The 25,489-nt window shown below is 37.3% G+C and overlaps 1 protein-coding gene across 1 annotated transcript in view; it reads left to right on the forward strand.

Moving 5' to 3' along the window:
• Positions 1-24,889, forward strand: part of RIMS2 (regulating synaptic membrane exocytosis 2) — a 301,167-nt gene extending 276,278 nt beyond the window's left edge. The window contains 5 exon segments of the mRNA XM_032222740.1: positions 10,459-10,600; positions 13,255-13,367; positions 14,653-14,754; positions 15,942-16,081; positions 24,671-24,889. Coding sequence (XP_032078631.1) covers positions 10,459-10,600; positions 13,255-13,367; positions 14,653-14,754; positions 15,942-16,081; positions 24,671-24,889 — 716 coding nt within the window.
• The last annotated feature ends 600 nt before the right edge of the window (positions 24,890-25,489 follow it).

Consider the following 25,489-nt stretch of genomic DNA (forward strand, 5'->3'; position numbering starts at 1 on the left):
CAAAGTTAATGGGAGAAGTCAGATTCACTTACCCGTATATACTCGAGTATAGGCCGACCCGAATATAAGCCGAGGCACCTAATTTTACCACAAAAAACTGGAAAAGTTATTGACTCGAGTATAAGCCTAGGGTGGGAAATGCAGCAGCTACCGGTAAATTTCAAAAATAAAATAGATACCAATAATGTTTTTGAATATTTATTTCAAAGAAAAACAGTAAACTAGCGGTGTATTCAATGAAATACTTCACTCACCTCATGATGCTGATGTCCCGCTGTGATGATGATGTCCCGTGCAGCCGCGGGAGCGATGTCCCGCCTCCTATGACACACGGCACAGTGATTCCTATCATTGGATCACTGTACCAGAGGAGGTGGGACATCGCTATGTGGCTGCTTGCCATAACAAGGAGGAGGTGGGACATCGTTGCAGAGCGGCAGGAGGGGGAGGAAGGGGAATCGTAAGACAGCCCTGCATTACATTAGAACGTGAGGAGGGGGGATGGTGCGGTGCGCGCTGCGCGGCAAACTGACACAGAGGGAGGGGAAACTCACAGGGGCACTGGGCCATTCACGAGTGTCACCCAGCGGCATGGCCCCGCCCCTTTTTCTCCTCCATTTCGGGCAAATTTTTCACTGACTCGAGTATAAGCCGAGGCGGCTTTTTTCAGCCCAAAAAGTGGGCTGAAAAACTAGGCTTATACTCGAGTATATACAGTAAATAGCCACATGATTCACTTAACAGCTGCAGTGTTTTACTTAATAGCTGTGGTAAAAATTGGGATACAATGCATTTAATAACTATTTTACTTAGAAATGGAAAATTTTAGCTCATTTGTGGTTCTAAGTCGAGGCTGGGACCTTGACTTATTGGCTGGGGCCAAAGAATCCAGATTCTTGCTTCAAATGTGAGCAGTCTTTGATTATTTTTTGCTCCTAAATAATAGGGAAGACATCCCTTCTGTGATCCCTGTTGTTATTGTTATGGTTAATAAACTGAGTTACTACCAGATGATGACAGCTTTGCAACACAAAATCTTGTTTGAGTAATGGTTATGTCAAACAAGGATATAACGTGTATTGGGCACAGATCCAGAGCAACCTCTGCTTCTCTATTGAAATGGCCATCTTTAACTTCCCTGCAAGAACTCTATAAAGAATGTGAAGTGAAGCAGCTTAGAGGAGCATATGAGTCGCAGAAGATACTGCCCAGAAGATATTATTCAATGTTTCAGCAGAGCAGGAAGGAAGACAGACTCCCAGACACCTGGCAGCCTGGGTGGATTATGGCTTATTCTACAAATCTCACAAGGTTGGGTGAATGATCGTCTGGTGGATGAGAACATTGCCGCTATCATGAGTGGGGCACTAAGAGGGGCCATTATTTGTGGAGACCCTTGGATATGTTTCTTTTCTACAAGATGACATGCTAATGGGGAGAGTGGCCGGTGATGGTGGTAATACATTCATTCATACTGCTTTCACCACTAAATATCTTAGGAATGTGTTACTATGAAGAATGTTGTGAAAATAGCAGCTTAAAAATGATAATAAGTAAATTAAAACTATATTACAGAACTACATTGATTTTAATTTAAGAAATTGCCATATCTTCTGTTTTAATTGTAGCCTAGTAGTGCAACTCTGAAATATTTTGGTAAGCATTAATGCAACCGTAACATTCATTGACAAGAGTATACAGTCGTGTCCTCTCCTGCTTCTTATACCGATATTAGCATCTACACATTTTTTTTCAATTGATAAAAGATGGCATCCTATATAGTGTGGTTGTTGAAATCGTGCAGGGACTGAAGGGTTGCAAAAGTGAAGTGACCAAAGAAATTGAAGACTGAATTCCTATGAGCTACTTGTTTGGGTTTATAGCGGAAATGAATCACTGCATTTTACTTATATTATTTGCACAACCATACACTGGGAACATGCGAAACTGCCTTATACTGACCGAGATCCTTGACTTACCAATACCAGGAATGGGCCACCTATTGTCAGCATCTCCTTCCTAGGGTTGTGAGAAAATGAGTATCCCAAAGACATCCAAATTGTGTTTGCACAGCCTCTTTAAATATTAACAAAAAGAGTTACAGATTTCTGGAGAGGTAATTCCAGAGGGATGGCACTACTGTTGAAATGGAGTTATTCTACCTCTGTCTTGCATGTCATCAGAACATACAAACAGGATTGTTGAATTTGCTTTGGAAATTGAGATGAGTGGCACATAAACAATAAACATTCTACTTGGAATAAGTAATTTACAATTATGGGAATGCAAAGTGAGATGGGGCTTTATAGGTCAAAGTTAGCACTTTGTGGTGTTCTCAGAAGCCTGTGAGTAACCATTGTAGAGTCCATAACACTGGTGTTATATGTGAATAGCAGAAGACTCATCTGCCAATAAGTCGTCTTCTGTATTTTTTTTAATCAAGTGAAGCTTTTGAGTGGTCTTTGAATACAATCCCACATAGAGTGCAACGTAGAAATCGGTTCTAATACTATATTTATGCAATAATTTAGTTTTCATTGAAGTGTACAGACAGGTTTTATAAAAAGCTTGAAAATCAGCTTGCAATACATAATAAACTAAAAACCTTCCTTCCATGTTTATTCTGGTGTCATGTGACATACCTATTGCGGATAGAATTGGCTGTTATAAAAAAAGGAATTATATTTATATGTTTAGGGGGTTATTGGTCAAGATCACTATCAGTGAATGGTAAAAGCAAATAAAAAATTATTTCTTCACCTGCGGCTGTTAGTATAATGTATAAAAGATGCATTTTAATTCTCCCTAATTCTGACATAGAAAAAGAGATGTGATGATTGCTTTAAATACATAACTTGTAAATTCAACCTTATAAATTGAAAAGTAAGTTAGACGTAAAGGATTTTTTTTTCATTTTTTATCTTTAAACTAAAATTAGATTATCCTGAGATTGCTTTGCAGACATAAGTTTGCTATCCATATGATGATGATGATTATATATGATTATATGTGATTATAGCCTAGGACTAAAATGCTCTCTCTAGTTTGTATTTCATAGTTTAAAATCTCTCTCTCTCTCTCTCTCTCTCTCTCTCTCTCTCTCTCTCCCTCCCTCCCTCCCTCCCTCCCTCCCTCCCTCCCTCCCTCCCTCTCTCTCTCTCTCTCTCTCTCTCTCTCTCTGTGCATTATGTAGACACTGTTAACAAAAGATCAAGGGCAGTCCTAGTGATGTGTCCATGAATTATATCTTTTCCCTTACATTCCAGAGTCACTATAATCTTCTTTTCTTCATTATTGTATTAATCACAAAATCAAACATCCTTTGCAATTTTAATTTAAGAGCCGAGGTGGCGCAGTGGTTAGGGTCAGTACTGCAGGCCACTTCAGCTGACTGTTATCTGCAGTTCAGCGGTTCTAATCTCACCAGCTCAAGGTTGACTCAGCCTTTCATCCTTCCGAGGTGGGTGAAATGAGAACCCAGACTGTGGGGGTGATATGCTGACTCTGTAAACCACTTAGAGAGGGCTGAAAGCCCTATGAAGCGGTATATAAGTCTAATTGCTATTGCTATTGCTACTGCTATTAATTGAATGGGAATTAAAGATATACTGTATAGGGATTCACAATTGACATAATCATAGAGAAAAACTATCCTGCTCACTCAGAAACATTACAGAATATGGCACAGGTGTCCTGCAGGTAAGGAGGAGGACATAGCTTGATACTTGCAACAGATATATCATCTTTGTTGTGTGCAAAAATATTGCGTCCCGTGCTCAGATAAAAGGAATACGGATTTCATTTTCACCACCAAGTTTTATTTGTGACTTTTTATACTGCATGCACAATATTTAGGATATTATTACTTTCAGCTGTGATATCTTTTCAATATGTATATTTTTTCCTTATTTTCCTCATAGATGCTTGCATCACAATCAGATGTGTGGAAATATTTCCTAATTTTCTACTTTACTTGATGTCTTCTCAGCTATTGCCATACAACTGCAAAATGATTCTGACTTTTAAAAGTAGCATTTTTTCCCAGCTAGTATAATTTTCTAATCAGCTTTGCTTCCACTATAAAAATACAGCAGTTGCATTACAGACTAAAAAGTGCTATTCTGGCTAAAAGCTTAATCAGTCACACAAGTATATATGTATATTATATGTATATCATAGCAGGGAAGTTGTGATTTTTAAATATGAGATTTCTAAAATCCTAAGACTTTTAAAACATAATTTAAACCGTGACAAATCAAAGCTAAATTTAGAAGTCAGAAAAGAGCTTACTGACATTTCTTAGGTGCCTGGGTAAAAATAGGCTTTTAACTGGGTCAGAAATGTTCTGTTTCAATTTATTATATAGACTTGACACTCCAATCACAATTTATTTCAAATAATACTGTATTCCTAACAAATATTAGGAAATTATTTAATTGCATTTTATTTTGTTTAAAATTGCAAGCATTAATACTTTTTTTTCCAGGACTAATTATTAACTGCCAGTCATATATAATGGCTGGCACTGAATAGATCTTAATATATGTAGTAATAAATGTAGATTCACGAAATAAAGATTCCTCGAGGCCTCATGGAACTCTGAATCCCCTTCTATGCTCCTTAGAAATACTTTTGACCCAAATTGGTAACAAAATTTCATGCCATTTTTAAAAAATTAAGAAAAACTGCTGCTTATATCTCTAAGTATATTTAATGCAGTTTTTAATAATTAACTCCCTGCCCCCACAAATTGCTTTTCGAAAGAAAGAATGCAACTATTGCTCCAGGTTCTCTTCTTACTGCCATATCTGCTCAACGTTAAAAAATACATTAAATAAAGCCCCCAGTCATCAAAAAGTTGCTTACTTCTGCATTTTATGCATATACGCAGGTGGCCATTTATTAAGCATAGCTATTGCGGCATTATGTGATAAAGATTAGTACTTCAAGAAGTTTGCCCTATTTTTGCAGCCAATACACACAGACCTTAAAATGAGCTATAAAACATTCAGTATACAAACTTTAAGTGTTTAGAAATAGGTAAATTGGAGCCAACTAAAATCTTTCTTGATTCTGCCATTACTTGCCCCTTCATTGACTTAATTTTTTTTTATTTTACATTCCAGTTTTTAAAGAAAAGTTGAATGCCACAAAGCAAGACATTTTTATAAAAATATATTCTATCTTCCTGCAAACAAACTGGTGATGGTGGTGGGTATGGGGATCATCCTTGTCAGTTTTGGGATGTTTATTTTGCAGGAGTTTTTTTTTGTGAATATGTTTTTGAACTGACTATATGTAATGGCAGCCATTTTGATGAACCAAAGTAGTCCATGATCAACTAAGGATATGATTTTTGTTGCATATGCTCACTCATGGAAGGGTTTCATGGAAGGACCGTGCATAATCAGTAGTAGAGTTAAGATACGATCAATTGAGGATTTACAATCTCAGTGACAGAATATATTTAAAATTGCTTATCATCTATTCAATTTCGGATTTCTATTTTTATTTGCAATGTTTGGTGTACTGAATCACACACAAACCATGCATGTTTATTCCAAAATATAGTATTTCATATTAAGTATTCATAATACTTACCTTATGTAAGTATTGCAATACGTAATTTTGTACATTGTATACAAGGCAACAATATTTTAATTCATGCTAAATTATAGTCTCACGGGTGAATCTTCAGTTATGTAGCTTATGTAATTTCAAATTGGAATTCTGTTTAGAGCTCTATATTGAGTACTTAGAAATTAAAATTTAATTTAACAAATTAAATTAGTTTCATTAAAGGGCTGAGTCTCACAGCCATTTCATGGGAGGTCAGCTGTATTTTTTCACACTATCAGTCCTTTGCAATACAAATAGTCCTCAACTTATGACCACAAGTTGGGACCCGGATTTCTGTCTTAAGATGTTGCAACCATAAGTCAAATTAGGCCCAATGACAAAATTTACAGCAATTGTTAAATAAATCACTGTAGCTGTTAACAAAAATCACAGAGTCATTAAGTGAATGACTGTTTCTCCAGTTGGTGTTTTTTGACAGAAATTTGCAAAAAAAAAGTTGTAGATTACAATCACGTAACCACAAGTGATTGTAAGTGCAAGCCAGTTGCCAACAGCCTAAATCGTGATCACGTAACTGTAAGAGTGATGCAACAGTTATAAATGTGAATAAAAGTCATAAAGTCACTTTAAAGTCATAAAGTAATTTTGAACCATCTTTAAACAAATGGCCGTAAGTCAAGGACTCATTCATTTTTGTTTTCTCTGTGTGCTTGAGACTTTGAATTCTTCAAACACTAGAAGAAACTTGCCACCTAAATAAAAATACCTCCTGTATTGACAGACAAAGGGACCAGCTCAAGACCAGAAGACACGCCACTAGTGAAATAAGACTATTGCAGTGCCTATTACCTGCATGGATAATCCATGGAGGCAAACCTGTAAGATATTGATAGATGTTTCAGTTTTGCCTATTAGTATTTTGTACGAATCAAATTGGCTTCTTAATGCAGGATGAACTGTACATAACTGTTTTCTTGTGAGCTGTCTTTCCTTCTGAACTGAGACACTATTTGGGAGGAACTAATGCTCTGTTGTACTGCCTCTCCATATACAGTAATGAACCAACATTGTTCTTTCCCCATATCCTCTTTCTCTGACATTTATAGATAACTTCTCTTTTAGATCCATAACACTTCTATCACTGATATATAAGCTTTGATGCTTCATCATTGCTTAGCCTATCTCTGAAATGAAACCTTTCTCCAAAATAAAATCATTTCCATAAAATATGTTAACTGAATTTCTCACTTCTTTATTGCTAATGTGATTTCCTGGCTTTTATTATGCAAATTTATACATTCTGTGGTATGCACCATTGAATTGCTAACTACCTGATTGTCCTTTTCGTGATTAGAAGGGAAGGCATTTGAAGCCTGTCTAACTCCAGTAACCTATTTTGCACCATGAATACCAGGCAGAACTTCAACTCTTGTTGTGGCCCGCCAGAAGCCAGCAGAGCTGGCAGCAGATTCGGACAGTGAGGAGGTTGGGGAGGAACATGGGCCAGTCCTGGAGTCTGGGGAAGGCTCTGATGAGAGCTCTGTGTCAGAGGCAGAGAGGGGACCAGAGCCGTATGCCAGTTATCAGCTGCCTTCAGAGTCAGACATCAGTGAGGCAGACGAACAGCTGGAGCCTGTTCCCTGTGTGCACATGCGCAGAATTGACAGATGAAGGGAACAGCTAAAGAACATGGGTTGACTTGGGAGTAAGGCCACAGGTGGAATGGCCCCTCCCAGAGGAAATAAAAGAGGAGCGAAGGGGGAGTGGAGTTTGCAGGAGAACATTAGTTCGCTTAATTGGTTTGTGACTCTCCGAGACTCCTTGTCAAGTTTTGCAGATATCGGCCTGTCAGCTCTCCAAGCCAGATAGGGTCGGTGACGGTAAATCCTCCCTTGAAAGACTTTGTTGGGTGTGAATGAGCAGAATTCCCAGTAAATTACGAAAAGGGTTTTTTGTCGGGACTAGGAATTTGTTTCATGTTCTTGGGAAGCCTTGGTCAGAACAATTCTTTCCTGCCTAAGTTTCATGGCAACTGATGTTTAGAAGAGCAGTGTTTCTAAACATTACAAAATAAAATGGGAGGGTGGGGGAATGGGTACATCCGGCTGGAAACTACAGAAGACATGATCATAATTAAGCAAAGAGGAGGAAGGGCAAATAACTACATCCATAGCTTTTGATGTTCAAATTTTGGATGCTTTTGAAGGTGTATCTGAAGATTACTTGTTACTTGGAACACTGCAAATTTGGCATATTTAAATCTCCGCCCCCCCTTCTTTGACTTGTTATCCCTTTCCCTTTCTTCCTTTCTAATTTCTTTCCCTGTCCAGTGGGGATAGTCTTCCTTATTCCATATTCTATTCTTATTATTTGTTTGTTGTTGTTATTTTTGTTGTTGTTCCTTCTCCTTTCAACTGCTTCTGCTGGAAAGAAGAAGGAAATTATATCTGTATATAAATGTATGTACTGTATATGCTTGTTGTTCTTTTGTACTTCTAAGCAATTTATGTGGGTGAAAATGAGTACAGTACAGTACCTTATTTTACAGGCAATTGATTTTGATTAGTAAACATTAATTATATTTAAATATGTAGTTTATATATAATTAATACTTTGGTGTGTCCTGGATGGGTACTTTCTTGCAATGTGAGGTTTCTGGCAAATATACAAAAACTTACTTTCATATATGCATATACTGTACTTTTTAAATGTGTGTGCAAAGAAATATGTATTAAATAGGGGGAGAATACTCAAGATTGGTAGGAATTTGGTTATTTACTCAAATTTTCTTTTTGAAAATTTGTCCATAAAGTTGGCATGCAAAAATATGAACCCATAACTAAAAAAAAATGTTTCAAGGAGTTAGAAAACTGTTCTTACCTAAATACATTTTTAGAGGATAGAGATTAACCACCTTTCCCATATACTACTTTGAGGAAAAGCAACAGAAGTACTTTAATGAAGAATAAATTAACTTTATTCCTGTAGTTTGTAGCTTTAAAAACTGCAAAGGGGAAACTGTTGTAACACTGAAAGATTGACTGTTGAATCACAAGTGTATCAAATATTTAAAATCACAGTCCCTTGTCATCATTGCTCCATATGATAGATCATTTTCTGACATCTTACATGTTGAAATTTAGCAAGCTTTCTATAGCGAACTATTTAGTATAGTCACAGTTCTCCATTGTACTTTATGCTGCAAGATATAAAAGCAGATGCACCAGTTTGGATATGCTTCAAAACATATTAAGATATACATTTACATAAATTCTATGCTTGCTACACTTCCTCTTAGATGAGTACATTATTCAGGATTTAACACTCATTTCATTCTTCACAATTAAAATATTTAAATTTGAACTCTTGAATAATTATTAAAACACATATGTACAACTTTGTTACTGTGTGGGTTTTTTATACACTGCTTAGAATAATTCAGGATTGGAACAATTGATAAATGCAAAAAAATTAAAAAAAAACAACTTAAGAGTTTGAGTGTCAGGAACACGGTGGCTCAGTGGCTAAGACCCTGAACTTGTCGATCAGAAAGGTCAGCAGTTCAGCGGTTTGAACCCCTAGTGCCGTGTAACAGAGTGAGCTCCCAATACTAGTCCCAGCTTCTGCCAACCTAGTAGTTTGAAAGCATATAAAAATGCAAGTAGAAAAATAGGGACCACCTTGGTGGGAAGGTAACAGCATTCCATGTGCCTTTGGCATTTAGGCATGAGAGCTACATGACCACAGAGAAGTCTTCGGACAGCGCTGGCTCTTCGGCTTTGAAACAGAGATGAGCACCACCCCCTAGAGTCAGGAATGACTAACACATATGTGCAAGGGGAACCTTTACCTTTACCTTAAGAGTTTGAGTATTAAACTGGAGTTTGTTTTGTCACTCAATTTAAACCTCTGTAACTACTCATAATAATATTCAGCATTTAAATATTAAACATCAGTCAGAGTGTTTTGTTTTATGGGAAGCATTTGGATTAGCAGAATAATTCTGTTGTTCTACTAGTTTCTTGGTATGGTCAAATTCAGTAGAGCACCTGCTAAATTCAGAGGAAGCGGTGATTAAAAAATTATCCTTTGTTAGAAAGGAAAGGAAATGCCATTTTACTTTGCAAATATAAAAATTATAATATACATGTTTTCTTGTACAAAAACTTTCTTCAATAAGCTATTTGATTTCAGCTTCTGGAAATTCCTGAAAATATTAGATTAAGCAATATCTGATGCTGAAGTAGTGGATACATGGGGAGCCTGGGTACATGGAGACTGCTGTAGAAAGACAACATTGTTGTGTCAATAATATTCTTCTAGTTAATTAACTTAACTAGATTTAGAAGTTGTTCAGGAAAATAGAAGAAAATGCTATATATACTCCTCTGAATTCCTGAATGAAAGGGGAAATGTAATGAATCGATGAAGAATTTAAGCAACAAATGCAAAGCATATATACCATATCTTGTTTCACTTTCTTTTTGTAGTTTCTACTGGCTAGATAAAAGGATACTTCTTGGCTCAAATATAATTATTTATGCCTGAACTAATTTACACCATAAGTTCTTTCCCTTAATGCAATAGTTATTGCAATGGCTGTCCATTGAGTTATATTCCAATGTAATTGCTAGGTGGAATTACCCAGGCAAAATTATTTTCATACATTCAGTGCAAATAAAACTGGTTGACTGTGCATGTTTAACTTTGAAGATCATATGCCGGTGATAGCTGTAAGAACTACCATTAAAATAATGTCTTCTAAGCAATTTTAGTGTTATTGTACAACTCTGAATTTCTGTCTTTATATTGGCCGTTTAAATGCATTTCTATTTATATGGATACTTGATACAACTAAGTGTTTTTACTTTTTTTTAGAAGCAGGTGGTAAAAAACTGAAGAGTACAGTACAGAGAAGCACAGAAACTGGGTTGGCTGTGGAGATGAGAAATTGGATGACACGTCAGGCCAGCAGGGAGTCTACAGATGGCAGCATGAACAGTTATAGCTCAGAGGGAAAGTAAGTCCTGACTGTAGTTGTAAGTAAATATCTCTCAACCAAATGTCATTGATTTAAATTAGGTTTAAGATCACAACATTGCACACGAACATGCATCATTCTAAATCCCAGTGAGGTTAATTGAATGTAGAATTATCATTTTTAAAAAGCAATAAATGTGATTCTCCCTCTCTCTCTTGATACCCGACTTCCTGTCCAACAAGAACTAGACAGACAGACAGACAGACAGATATATAGATATGAAATATATATTTTTATTCTACAAATATGTTGCTTTTCATGGATCTTAGCAGAGCTCGTCGCTTGAGCAGTTGATAGTAATTTGCTATCACTTGGTGACGTGAGAGTACCCAGACTGCCACCAGCTATTCTTCCCCCTGCTGAACTTTCCTATATCCCACAATACTAATTTCAGGACCTGTTGTTTGGACTGGCTATCACATAAATAAGGCTGTCACCTTCTTTATAAATGCAACAAAGTACAAGGACAGTTATAGCATATGCATTTAATGGGTTACAAACATTATCCTATCCTTCTTCCCCCACAATTTTTTCTGCCATGCATGGCCACTGCTGTAGACCAATAGGCAATATAGAAGGGAATGATGGGAATTTTACTTCAACACAGTTGGTAGGTACCAAGTAGGAAAAGGCTGTTGTGGAAGGACAGTGGCATCTCTAGAAACAGCACAAAGCCAAGATGTTGGCTGCTGCAGTATAATCAAAGCTCAAGCTTTGATGTCACATACCTGCACAAAAGGGGCAGGCTTCATGGGCACCACCATGACTACCATCTTGAGTTTTGCGCTCTCTGTTTAGACCAGTGTTTCTTAACCTTTTGAAGTTTAAAATGAGTGGACTGCCATTCCCAGGATTCCAGTCCAGAAATTCCAGTCTCCCAGGACTTCAACTCTTAGAATTCCCCAACTATGAGGGTTTGAAATCTACCTATCTTAAACTTGCTAAGGTTCAGAAACGTTAGTTTTGACACTATTCTGTATGTGTGAAGCTAGCTATCTTGAGCAACGTTCATTTGAAGATACAGGAGGTAAAACAAGCCATGCAATCATTTGTCAATGACACTGCAAAAGAAATACTTCACAATGATCAAATATCTTTTCAGCCAGTCAAAAAAAATGCCAGAATATTTAGAAGATAAGAATGACATCACAGTAGCTGGGTTCCATCTGGTAAAGCAGGGCATTTTATAATATTCTAACAAATATGCTTAGCTGAAAACAAACTCTTTTGTCTTCACTCTGTGTCATACTTCACATATCATTTGAAAGAGACTTAGAGTAACTCTTGAAGATGAAATACTCTTGAGAACAGAGGCTTACATGACATATATTTAATTAGCAACATTTAGCAATAGCAATAGCAGTAGCAATAGCAGTTAGACTTATATACCGCTTCATAGGGCTTTCAGCCCTCTCTAAGCGGTTTACAGAGTCAGCATATCGCCCCCACAGTCTGGGTCCTCATTTCACCCACCTCGGAAGGATGGAAGGCTGAGTCAACCTTGAGCCGGTGAGATTAGAACCGCTGAACTGCAGATAACAGTCAGCTGAAGTGGCCTGCAGAACTGCACCCTAACCACTGCGCCACCTCACCACCACAGCTCTTTAAATTCAGTATTTGACTGAAAATATTAGCAGGAAATATGTTCTGCCCGGTTTGGTTCTTTTCAGAAACCATAGAGCCTTGGTGGCGCAGTGGTTAGAGTGCAGTACTGCAGGCTATTTCTGTTGCTTGCTGGCTGCCTGCAATTTGGCAGTCTCACCAGGTTCAAGGTTGACTCAGCCTTCCATCCTTCCGAGATGGGTTAAATGAGGACCCAAATTGTTGAGGGCAATAGCCTGACTAAACCGCTTAGAGAGGGCTGTAAAATGGTATATAAGTCTAAGTGCTATAAGGCAAATCTCAGTCAACTGCATTATCATATTAAAAGCCACATTTAAAATACTGAGACATAAAATAAAGAATGCGAAATATGCTTTTTTTTCATATAAGCTACTTAGAATCTTTTGGTTCCAGGTCAGACTGCAAAGTAATATGATCAAAAATATTTTTAAGATCAAATAAAATATTCAGCATATTCAGTAATAAATTATTTTTTGTGTCATAAAATAACATTTGTAAATGTACAGTAGATATACCATATTTTTTGGAGTATAAGATGCACCTTTTTTCCCTCAAAAAAGAGGCTGAAAATCTCGGTGCATCTTATACATTGAATACAGCATTTTTTGCCTCCGAAACCCCACCCTCTTCACCAAAATGACCGTGTAGAGCCTTTAGAAGCCTTTTAGAGTGCTCCTGGGGGCTGGGGAGGGCAGAAATGGGTGAAAAATGGGCCCTTTTTTTGCTAATTTACCCCCCCAGCCCCCAGGAGCACTCTGCAAGGTTCCTAAAGGCTATTCATGCCCTTTTTTGGGAAAAGAAAACAGGCCTGTTTTCGTGAAAAACGGGACATTTTTGGGAGGTCTGCAGAGTGCAAAAACTTTTTTTTTTAATTTGCCTCTTCAAAACCTTGGTGCTTCTTATATACTCCGAAAAATACAGCAACTAAAGTTGCCCACCTTTGTAGTATAATTTGTAATGGATCTTTGTGATAGAACCATCTTAGTAAAAATAAATGTGCTTTCTATTAGTTTGATCTTTCCTGGTGTGCGGTTGGCAGCAGACAGCCAATTCAGTGATTTTCTGGATGGACTTGGCCCTGCACAGCTAGTGGGACGCCAGACCCTAGCTACTCCAGCAATGGGTAAGAAATGTTGGCATTTGAATAACCACACTCAAACTGAATTGCTCTTGGTCAACCACCTAGATCCACTTTAGATTTGTTGGAATAATTTTGATTTGGAGAGGAAAGAAAACACTCATTAAACGTACACACACACGCGCACACACAATCCCACACATCTCAGAGTGGTTATGAGCTGCTGTTGTCATTTTTTTGAACAGCTGATCTGCGCAGTCACAAGTCCCATTTGTTTTTGCATTGTGTTTATCTAATTCTTACAGCTAAACTATCAGTGCACAAGTGACGGGGATTTTCTTTCAAGTAATTTAATGTCTTAGCAACTCAGAGTCACTTTGAAGTGAGATGGGTGGCAAACAAATTTAATAAATAAATATATACCTTGTGGCTAATTCAGTGGTGAAATTCATTTTTTTTTTTGCTATCTGTTCGGTGGGCGTGGCTTGGTGGGCATGGCAGGGGAAGGATATCGCAATATCCCCATTCCCTCCCCACTCTGGGGCCAGCCAGAGGTGGTATTTGCCGGTTCTCTGAACTACTCAAAATTTCCACTACTGGTTCTCCAGAACCTGTCAGAACCTGCTGAATTTCACCCCTGGGCTAAGTAGCGCTGACAAGGAGAGATTGACCTAAGGAAACTTCTGTGTCTAAGGACTAAAATCTTGATCTCCCGTCTCATAATCCAGCACTTTAACACTATTCAATATGGCTTTCTTGCAACTCTGCCTAGTTAACTGCTAGAAAACATCACGGTAGTCTTATGGAAAATTATAATTAGATATATGGCTGGTTTGGAAAATTATATCCTTTAGCAGACTTTCTTTCTCCCATGGGTCACTTTCGCCATGCATGTCTCCTGGGACCCCTTGTCCAAGTTCTGTTATAGATAAGGACATGGAACAATGCCTTTTCTGGCATCATATTTGCAGTATCATACACATCACTATTTTTGGTTCCCTTGGTACATCCCATGATCCCCCACTCTATGTTTTTCAACTTTATCCCCAATGAAGTATCCCAGGGCGTCCTACCTTTTAAATTGTTAATAATAGAAATAGAAACTCTATTGTTCAGTCCTATAAGTAAGACTCTGGCACAATCGAGAGTAATCAATGTAGTTTTCAGTTCAACTGAACTGATGATGAGGTACAGAAGAGATTTAATTATTTACTTTAATGTCTATTTATATAATCACAGACTGTGAGTGTGTGTGCATGTGCGTGGACATGAATTCATACCCTTGTATCTGCTTTTTATTTAAGTACTTACATTTTCCCCCTCACTTTAGGTGATATCCAAGTTGGAATGATGGACAAAAAGGGACAATTGGAGGTAGAAATAATAAGAGCACGAGGCCTTGTTGTAAAACCAGGTTCAAAGACACTGCCAGGTAAAAGAAGTGTGCTTAGCTCCCAGAACTATAAATGCTGTGATAGTATGGGAGCAATTCGTTTTTCTATAACCTTAACTTTTCCATAACCATAACCTTTAATGAAAGTAGCCTCAGCTTTACAGTACTAACCATCCCTGCAGGGCCTTTTTCTTTAGAAATGAGATCTGCACAATACAGAATATTACTTTTTAAATTCAATTTTCTCAATTCTGTCCCAGTTTTGATATATGAAATTAATTAATCATGCTATATGGGCATATGCATGGAAGCTCTTAGTATGATGGGTGTTTAATATTCTCTGAGCTTTATTATTTTCTTGCAGACATTTGATTATCCAAAGTAGGTAACATCATCAGTGCTAGTAAGGAGTGGGGTTCACTTTCAGTTTATGTACTAGTCACTTGCCCTGTCAGTGTTGATAAGGGTAGTCTTAAAAGTTCTTTGGTTGGGCAGTCCTGTTTGGCAGTTCCTTGATTGGGGTATTGTTTACTTGATTACTGGTCTGTTGGAGTTAATCTATGTTTATCTGGGTGCTGATTGGTGATTGGGAGGTGCTTTGGTCTTTTTGTTCCCTTTTTGGCTTTGGATTGTTTCTTTTGCATAATATTGTTTATGTCTATGTGTCTATTGATGGCTAATTTGTCAGAGTGCCAGGCTTATAGAAATTCCATAGCATTTTTGGTCTAGGATGGTCACAGTTTTCCAATTGAAACTATGGTTAAATCTGAATCCCAAGCTAAACTGTTAGCATTCTTTGGATCCAAAGCTACCATTGTAAATTTGATTTGATTTGATTTATTTGGCTTGTATGCCGCCCTATTCCCAAGAGATTCAGGGCGGCTAACAATAAAAAAAAGGAGGGGGGTACAAAAATAAAAATAGAAAACAGCAATTTAAAATTCAACAACAGCCGTAACCTCGAATGGGGCTGGATAGTTCAACAGCCCCAGGCCTGCCGGAATTGTCCTCCTGCTTTGAACCCTAAAGCAATACTAATAGTATTTGCTTATTCCTAGGGAAGAGGGACAAAGAGAATGAGAAGCTTGCATAAGTAATGTATTTTGGTCATTCATAAATGCACTGTGTGAAGATATATTCAGTTGAAGCTAAATATCACTGCCTCCTCAAGGGCATAGCTAATGCGAACATTTTCTTAACAGTTGTTTATATTTTTCCCTCCAAAGCACCATATGTAAAGGTGTATCTATTAGAAAATGGAGTCTGTATAGCCAAAAAGAAAACAAAAGTGGCAAGAAAAACGCTGGAACCGCTTTACCAGCAGCTGTTGTCATTTGAAGAGAGCTCTCAAGGGAAAGTTTTACAGGTAATTTGCATCGCTACTATGCAGATTAATCGTGTTTATTTGTTGATTTTTTTAAAAACTCCTATGCTGCTTCCCATAAAATATTTCAGTTGAACTGAAAAGGACCCAGAAAAATTCCCGTTCAACAGTTCAACAGTAAAATATACATATTACAGTCCCGTTCAACAGTAAAATATACATATTAAAAAACAATTGAAGAGGAATAAAATGAATGAATGAAAATAAATAAACTTTTGTCTCCACCTTTAATATTGAGAAGACCTCCCTAAAAAGGTAGGATTCCACTAGCCAATGTAAAGGTAAGCAGCCCTCACACAGGAAGAAAAGCATTCCAAAGAGCTGGCAACCGCATTAAGGAGGTCTTTCTGTAAGTGACCAGCAGTGGGATTCAGCCAGTTCAGACCAGTTCAGGTCGATTCGGACGAACTGGTTGTTAAATTGCTGGCTGAACCTGCCCCTTTCTGCCCTGCCCCTTCCAGGAGTCCCCACATGCCTTGTGTTGGCTCCCAGGTAAGTGCAGGGAGGCCTACTAGGCCAAAAATGGGATGTGGAGGGGTGTGTGTCACGCCCTCCCCCATGGCCCATTTTTGCTCCCAGGAGTGTAGGAGGCCAAGTGCTGCCTGTCATACCCCATGGCCACTCCCACCAAGCCCAACCAGCCAAATATTAGGGCAGAGAACCAGTTGTTAAATTATTTTAATCCCACCACTGGATAGTATTGTTAATAGGATTCCCTAGGGAAGGGAAGTGCTTAAACAAGTGTATAATAGAGAAGGCCTCCTACTAGAAGTTGCAGATGAGCGTAAACAGACTATATTATGACCACAGACTCCCAAAAGAAAAGACCACTATAGTAATACATTGCATAATCATTAACAATAATGACTCATTGCAGGGCAAACTTTACATGGTATAAGACAACTTAGCATTGTTTAAGAAAACAGAATTGTCCTGGGAATTTAGAGAGGAGTGAGGAGATCAATTACAAAGAGAGTCACTGTAGAATTAGCAGTATAACAACAACAAAAATGGACTGTGATTTCCATTGCATCTACATCAAAGGGCATCTTCATTCAGCAAAGGGAATTTTTCTGTAGCCACCTTCTAATACCTGCTGTGGGAAGAACATTACTAGATTTCTTTTACCAAGTTGTTTACAGATTTAACAGACCAGTGATGATCTGGAAGCTTTTAGGTAGCTGGAAATAAGAGCCAATAGGCCACCAGTGGAGCTAGCTAGTAGAATTGTTTAAAAAACTAGTTGGGGGCTGCGATTAAGGCACCAGTCTAAAACCAGGAAACTATGAATTCTAGCTCTGCCTTCAACACAAACCAGCAGTGTCTCCTTGGACCAGACACTTTCTCTTAACACTAGAAAGAAAGAATGGCAAACTACTGAAAATCCACAGACATCATATCTGCTCGTGCCTGTCTCCTAAGGTCATTCCCACATACCATTAGAGGTCATTAGCACTTGGACAAGAAGACTATTCCTCTTCAGGAAGACTCAGCACAGCTGCTGAGTCAGCTGACGTTGGTAATAGGCATGCTAACTTCAGAAGTCTGTGACAATGATAACTGTAGAAGCACCTGCTAATTATTTACCATAAACTTTTAAATGGAGAGTTTTTATAGGAGTGGCATCAGGGGTGAAATCTACTTATCTTTGCTACCAGTTCACAAATGTGAACGCCACCTCTGCATATGCCAGGACCTTTCGCTCATGCGTAGAGCGTCAAAAATGGACATGATGATGTCCAGGTGGGTGGGCAGAGCCTGCTACCGAGCGCGCCTGCAAAGGTTAGTAGAAGAGCGGGGGGGGGGAATCCTCTGTGCCACACAATTTAGATTAATATAATATAAATCGCACGTCACAGCTGATTGTTGGAAATACCAGTTTGCCCAAACCGATAGCATTTTTTTTACTATAAGTTCTAGTGAAGTGGTAGCTATTTTTCTTACCGGTTCGAGTGAACTGGTAGCTAAGAGAAGAACATTATAGCAATATGGCAATAAAACTCTCTCTTCATCATTTTGGACTGTATACATTTACATTAATTCTGCATACTGTCATGAACCAAATGGTGCACTGAACACCTCAGTAGCTACTACAACAAAAACAGTGTCCATCTCAGTGTGAAGTGTACAAATATGTGTGTGTGTGTGTGTGTAAATATATATATGTATGTATGTATGTATGTATGTAAATGTGTATATATATATATATGTGTGTGTGTGTGTGTGTGTATGTATATATATATGTATGTGTGTGTGTATGTATGTATGTTTATATATATATATATGTATATATGTATGTATGTATGTATGTATGTATGTATGTATGTTGTATTTCTGCTGATAAATAAATAAAGGGAGACTAGTATAGATCTATTTCAAGTAGTGATCTTCCTCCCATATTTGGGCATACCGGGGGTTGTAACTCTAAAATATGTGTGTGTGTATGTGTGTGTTGTATTTGTGCTGATAAATAAATAAAGGGAGACTAGTATAGATCTATTTCAAGCTATTTAGCTCTCATCAGCTAGTCATACCCTTACTAGGATTCGAACCTGTGCTGTATTGCATCTTAGGCAGATGTGTTAACCATTAAGCCACAGAGTTCGACTCCTTAGCAGCTAAGCCAGGGTGATAGGTATCTATTTAGAGTTACAACCCCCGGTATGCCCAGATATATATCTGATATGATATATATATATCTGATATGAGATATATATATATATATATATATATATATATATATATATATATATATATATATATATATATATATATATCATCCACTATCACGCAACAGGCCTAGCTGTGTGTTTCTCTATTGAACCTCTCAAGATATGTGAGGCAACTTGTGCTGATAAAAGTTTCTTTTCTGGTTGCTTCCCATAAAATCAAAAAGAAGCCCCTGAAGCATTGGGTGATTGCCTTAAAAGAACTATGCAGCAAGGAAACAGTAGCCTGAGTTTCTGTTTGGGATGGGAGACCAAGTAGGCAAGAGGGAGTAGCTGCTACTAAGTGCTAAGGTTTACGTAGGCCACATGCCTATGGAGATTCTCAGACATATCCAGGTCATGGTTGTCCCAAAGGTGCTTTTTCAAGAGGCAACTAGACTTTCTGGCTTTTTTCTTTGAAGACGTTTTGCTTCTCATTCAACAATCTTCCTCAGCTCTGAAATCTTGTAATCTGGAAATGTCTTCAAAGAAAAACCAGAAGGTCCAGTTGCTTCTTGAAAAAGCACCTTTGGGTTAGGCCATATGCTTTCCCCTGTCCTTCAATTCCTTCGTGCCTCAGTTGCAAATTGGTTTTCTGCTTGTGGCCTGTTCTGCTCTTGGGTATTAATTTAATATAGTGAAGGCTAACCTTCCTCCCCCCAGCTGTTTTATGGCATAATAATGTTTTAAGCTCTCTATTATGCGAATCCATTTCCAACTTTATAAACAAATAATATCCTACCTTGCTTTTACATAAATATTTAACATACACATACAGACATCCATCTTGCTTTTCCCATTTGAGATAAGCAATTTTATGCAGAGTGCAGAGAAAAAGAAAGAGTTAGCTAAAGGAATTAAATGATAATAAGAAAAAGAAAAGAAAATATAGCTAAAACTATTGTATACTATTACAATCTACCATAGCTTCTACCAAACATGCTACCTCCAACTATCTCCATACCCCATTTCATGCATTTCTTCTTTCTACTTCTCATGTCTTTCTGAGGAAGTCATCAACCTCACCCAGCCTCAGGTCTTGCCTTTCTGTCAACCATTCACTCTTTCATGTATCAGTTGTGGGATTTCTCATTCATCCTTTCTATGAACCCCAAACCAATACTGGTTACTCTGTTTTGTATTCAATCTGCATTAATTTAGCAATCAATCACTGTTTGACTCTACCTTCTTGTTTTATCACACATGCCACTTAAATAGCCCATTCCTTCTGTGGTCAACTTACTTTTCTGTTTCTCCGATCATATCAACTCTCACTTTCATATTACAAAGTGGAGAGAAACTCATAACCATTCTTTCTTTGCCCCCCACATATTTATTTTGTAACATACCATATACTATTTGCTATCTCTCATCTTTGCACATCTGAACATTTCTTCATCCATTTGTTCTTCTACCAAAGTACACAGCCTATCTCCTTGCTCTAGTCTTTGTCATTTATGTATAACTTGCCAATATTAAATCCATTTTTTTCTTATAACAGCTATCTTTATTTTGGCTACATCATTTTCTTTTTTTTTTAATTTTTAAGTAAACACAAAGAGACAAAACAAAGAACACAAAACCATCTTCCATTACAAATTATAGAAAGTGTGACGGTTGGTTACAAAAATTTCCGTGTGTCCCTTCCACAGTCATCACCTATAATTCTGATCAAATCACACATTTTTAAATCAAGTATGCAGTATTTATATACATTGCTATCATCATACCTTAACCTTCATTTGACTGTAATTGTTTTTACATCCTTTTATATAGAATATTCCAATTTAAAGCAAAACCACATAATGCCATTCCATTAACTCCTCCCAAAATCATACAATAAGATTACGTCTTTATAACATGTTCTAAATAAGAATTGGTTATATTTAATTTCTAAACTTCCTCTCATAGTCTCCATTTGCAATTTATACTGAATTTCCTCCTATCAAACCAATACATATATATGCATTATTATAATTATCAATCATTTTTAACTATAACCATTATCACTTCATTTTATACATAATACTCTAAATTTGACTAAGTTTAACTTAATTTTTATTATAAGCTTTCATTACATCAACCTGTATCTTTCCAGTAATAGTGCAGTGTTATGTCTCTTGCCATTTGTAGCATTAGCATTCTGATTAATTTCTTAGTAGGTCTTATATGAATTTCTCTTCGCACGTTGTTCATTACATTTCTTATGTAAACTCAAAACCCTCCATCTGCTCCTTCAATCACCTTATCTTTGGTTATCACTAATGCTTCTGATAAAGTTTCTCTCCTTACTTCCATCAGGTTTTCTCTCTTTTCTTCTTCTGAGCTTTGAAGTCTTGGATAGAGTTCCAGTTCATCTATCTCCCCTTTCCATATTCCACTCTTTCCATTTCTAGCCAGGCTCAGTTTACTGTCAGTATCAACAGTTTTCTTGTTTCTTTGCTTATTTTTTCCTTCAATTTTTAGAACTCTGTCCTCCACTTTTTCCATTTGATAAACATCCTAATTTTTTCTATCAAATTTTACTGTGCTGCATTCTATTTTCTCCAATCTCTTCTCAAGTTTCTCTGTTACTGCTAAACTTTTTTGGATTTCAAACATAATCATTTGCAATGTTAAGGTTTCTTTTTCCTGTTGCGACATTCTTCGAACTTGTAAACACTGCCACTATAGCATTCGAAGCTTTTTGTTAGATTTGAAGCGTTCATTTATAATCAAGGCCCTCTCCTCTCTTCATTCCAGCTGCTGAGAGAGCTCCTGAAGAGCACCTATGTAAACAACCCATGCTCTTCCCACTATCACTCTCAATAAACAAGCTGAGGAACCTTGAAATGTAAATCAAATGATCAAAGGGGAAAAAAAACAGTGTTTCCAAGCCTCCAGTCCCCAAGTGGCAGTGTTACTTCCTTTCCTTCTATTATTACAGCCTTCTTTGTATTCCTTTTAATATCTTCTTTATAATCCAAGCTTAAAGAGAAAAAAACCTTCTTAAATAGGGAAAAAGACCATCCAGTCCAGCATTGCAAAAATGAAGGAATTTTTAAAAAATCCTTTGGTATATAAAAAGAAATAAAAAGCAGCAGCAGAAGAAAAACTAATCCATTCAGTTTAAAAAATAGGAAACATTTGCAAAAGTTCCATCCATGAAAAAAAAATTAAAAACAGGGGTAACACACTATCTAACGTAGCTTAATTTCACCACTTACTTTCTTCTTTTTTCAAATTTAATTTAGCTTTGAGTTTTTTAGGTAGTCTCTTGTCTAATAATAAAATTTCCTCACCAAACACTTTCTCTTTCCGCTTTCCTCCCATTCCGGAGCTGTCCCAACTTCAGCAGCTTCAATGGCTGCGCTTCTATCACCGGCAAGAAGAGGTTCTCCTGGAGCGATCAGGGACTTTGCGATGTCCCTGAGACTAGCAGGATGTACTCTTCCCTGTCACCATCTCTATGGGATGGTTTAGGTCCAAAAAGATTGTCCAGCGACAGATATATCAACTGCGATCCTGGAGCTCCAAGATCGTACATCGTGTCGTAGCGACATTATCTCCTCCTCCTCAGGCTACATCATTTTCTATATTACTTGTTGTATCATACAGCCGTAATTTATTGCAAATCATTTGGTTCTCATCCAACAACACAGTATCATCTTTGTTCAAAGATTCACATCCCGACGAACTTGCTGCTAATGTCATCAACATTTATTTGTAAATGCATTAAATAAAAAAGAAGGCAATACACATTCTCATCTTATTCCCTGCTCAACATTCAACTATTTACTAGGCATTCCATTTATTCTCACCCATGATTTCTTATCCTATATAATTTTTGCTGTGTTCAGCAATCAGCCTTCATCTCTATAGTCACTTAAATGTTCCAGACTTCTAGCTGATTTATTCTGTCATATACTTTCATTAAATCAGCAAACATAATTTTCTTGCTACATTCACGAGCTTATTAATGGCCATTTGAAGTGCAAAAAAGTGTTATACCCATCACTATATGGTGTAAAGCTGCATTGCGTCTCCTAAATTTTAGTCATTGTTACTTCTTGTACTTTTTCTAACAGAATTCTACCAAACAGCTTCCTAGGCATACTTCACAAAATTAATCCTCTGCTGTTTCCATATTCACTCTTTCTATTTTCCCTTTGTGGAAGGGAGTAAAAACAGCATTATTCTCATAGTCAAAAACTGTCTAGCCTGGAGATTTAATAGTGGTCTTCCATTCTTATGCTAATCAGGTCTAACCCTGATTCATTTTTCCAAAATTAGCCCAAGTAAGTTAGATGCTCCCTCCTGCTGTGACCTAAATAGAAGTACAATACAACATTACAACTGAAAACCGCAGCAAATAAAAATGAAATCCAAGACTGCAGATTAAAAGTCCCATAACGTAATTGGTGAACTGGTATGTTGTAGTTATTGGGAGCTGCTTCCAGATTATCATTCATATAGCCATATTTTAAATTGTAAACAATTATTCGGGTTGATAAATTTCAATCTATTTTGGAAGAAAATAGATAAACGCTTTCCAATTTTTTTTTAAACATTTATCACCCTGAAAAAGTTTAGAGTGTTTAAAAAGAAAAAAAAATCTGAGTGATAGATTGGTAATGAGATTCAAGACAGATTACCACTCATTCTGACATGAAAGGACCTAAATTCAGATCATGTTCCACTTTTAATCTCTCCAGTGTTGCAGTACTGAACTCTTTTCAAGACTTTACACTGGTCCAATTTTAGATGCTAGCTTGATTAGCATCTTAAATAGTTAATAACTTAACTATTAAGGAACAGATCTCATAACCTTTGGTGAATGGGAGATGATCAGGAGCTTCAGACCTGAAGACTGATGTGGAAAGAACACTTTAAGAAAAGGCTGTGGCAAATTACTTTGAAATTCTTGCCAGGTTATCATCGGAGGTTTTTCTTGGACTTACCCTTTCAAAGAAATATTTTTATTCTATTTACCTGTTCTTATAGGTAAAAGCAAGGGTAAAATGCTATCGGTTCAGCCCGGTTCACCTGAACTGATAGTAAAAAAATGCTACCAGTTTGAGTGAACCAAAAATTCCAATGATCAGCTATGATGCACGATTTATATTAACTAGAAGGCAGGATTCCTGATTTCTAGCTAATCTAAATCACGTGGCACAGTGAATTCCCCCCCCCCTGTTCTACTTACGTTTGTAGGCGCACTTGGTAGCAGGCTCCACCCACCTTTCTGTTTTTAATGCTATGCACATGCATGGAAGGTCCTGCGCATGCATGGAGGTGGCCTGTGCAAATGGAGCGCATGCGCGCATGTTCATATTTGTGAACCGGTAGAAAAGGTAAGTAGATTTCACCCCTGGGTAAAATGTGAAATAAATGACTTTTAGGATTTTAGAGTTAAACCCTGGTTAGTGTTAATTAAATTTTGGGGATATTTTTTTGCATTTACAAACATAATTTGCAAAGTCTTTTTTTTGATGTTATTAAATGTATCAGTCCATGTTTTAAATAATGAAGAGATTTTTTGGGGGTTGGATTTAGCTCTGTTACAATCTAAATTCTAATCTTCATTTGAGATGAAATGTAACATGAACCATCCAAGGCCATTCCATTCTTCAAAAGTTAAGGGATTTTTTAGGTACATCATCATATGGCTCAGAAGGGAGAAGATGAAATTAGAAAAGACCCAGGAATGAATTTGAGTCAAAATAATTTGGACCCCAAGCAGTGTTTCCACCTCATATTTTTCTTGCTTGGTTCATTAAACCAGCACATTATCAGTCTATCCATCTTAGAACTATTCTCCATAAAATAGTTCGTTTCCTTTGCTACTTCCCTTAAAATGTATTATTTCTTTTTAATCCAACAGATTATTGTATGGGGAGACTATGGGCGTATGGATCATAAATCCTTTATGGGAGTGGCACAGATACTTTTAGAAGAACTGGACCTGTCCAATATGGTGATTGGCTGGTTTAAACTATTTCCTCCTTCGTCCCTAGTAGATCCAACTTTGGCCCCTCTTACAAGAAGGGCTTCCCAATCATCTCTTGAAAGTTCAACAGGACCGTCGTACGCTCGCTCATAGCAGCTGTGAACTTTATCATAGCAACCAGCGTTACAAAAAAATAAATATTTAACAGGTCGCAAGCTCTGGTAACACTGCATGCTTAATGTTGCGTCTTTGAAGCCTGTTTCTAGGGCTAGAAAGCGATCCTGTATTCTCAGAGGAAGTTGCACACATTGTGCTCTAAAGGTAGTCCTCAGGTGAAGGAGTGGAACTGGAAGAACTGAATGGTTTGGAGTTCAGTGACACTCAACTTTTAATCCAATTTGAAGCCATGGATTAAACTAAAGAATCAAGTTGTCTCATGCAACAAGAATCCCTTCAATGGCACGTCTATTTTCTTGTTCTCTTTTCTTTACTGGCCCTTTTCTGCCCGCACCCACCCAAGCCTGGTTATGCCACAGAAATATGGAGCTACCCAAAGAAGTTGTGCTAGAAGAAAAAAAAAGAAAAGTGAGCTGTCATTGCATTCATTAACAGCAGAGGAAACTTGCCTTATCAGAAAGCTTGAAGACTTGAGCAGCAGGCTTTGTACCTCCGGCTACTAATAGAATCAAATCCAGTGTGGACTAAGTGAAAAGTAAAATTCTGTGGCTATACTGTACTGTATGAATTAAAAGA

The sequence above is a fragment of the Thamnophis elegans genome, chromosome 8 (genome assembly GCF_009769535.1).
Source record: "Thamnophis elegans isolate rThaEle1 chromosome 8, rThaEle1.pri, whole genome shotgun sequence".
NCBI classification, from domain to species: Eukaryota; Metazoa; Chordata; class Lepidosauria; order Squamata; family Colubridae; genus Thamnophis; species Thamnophis elegans.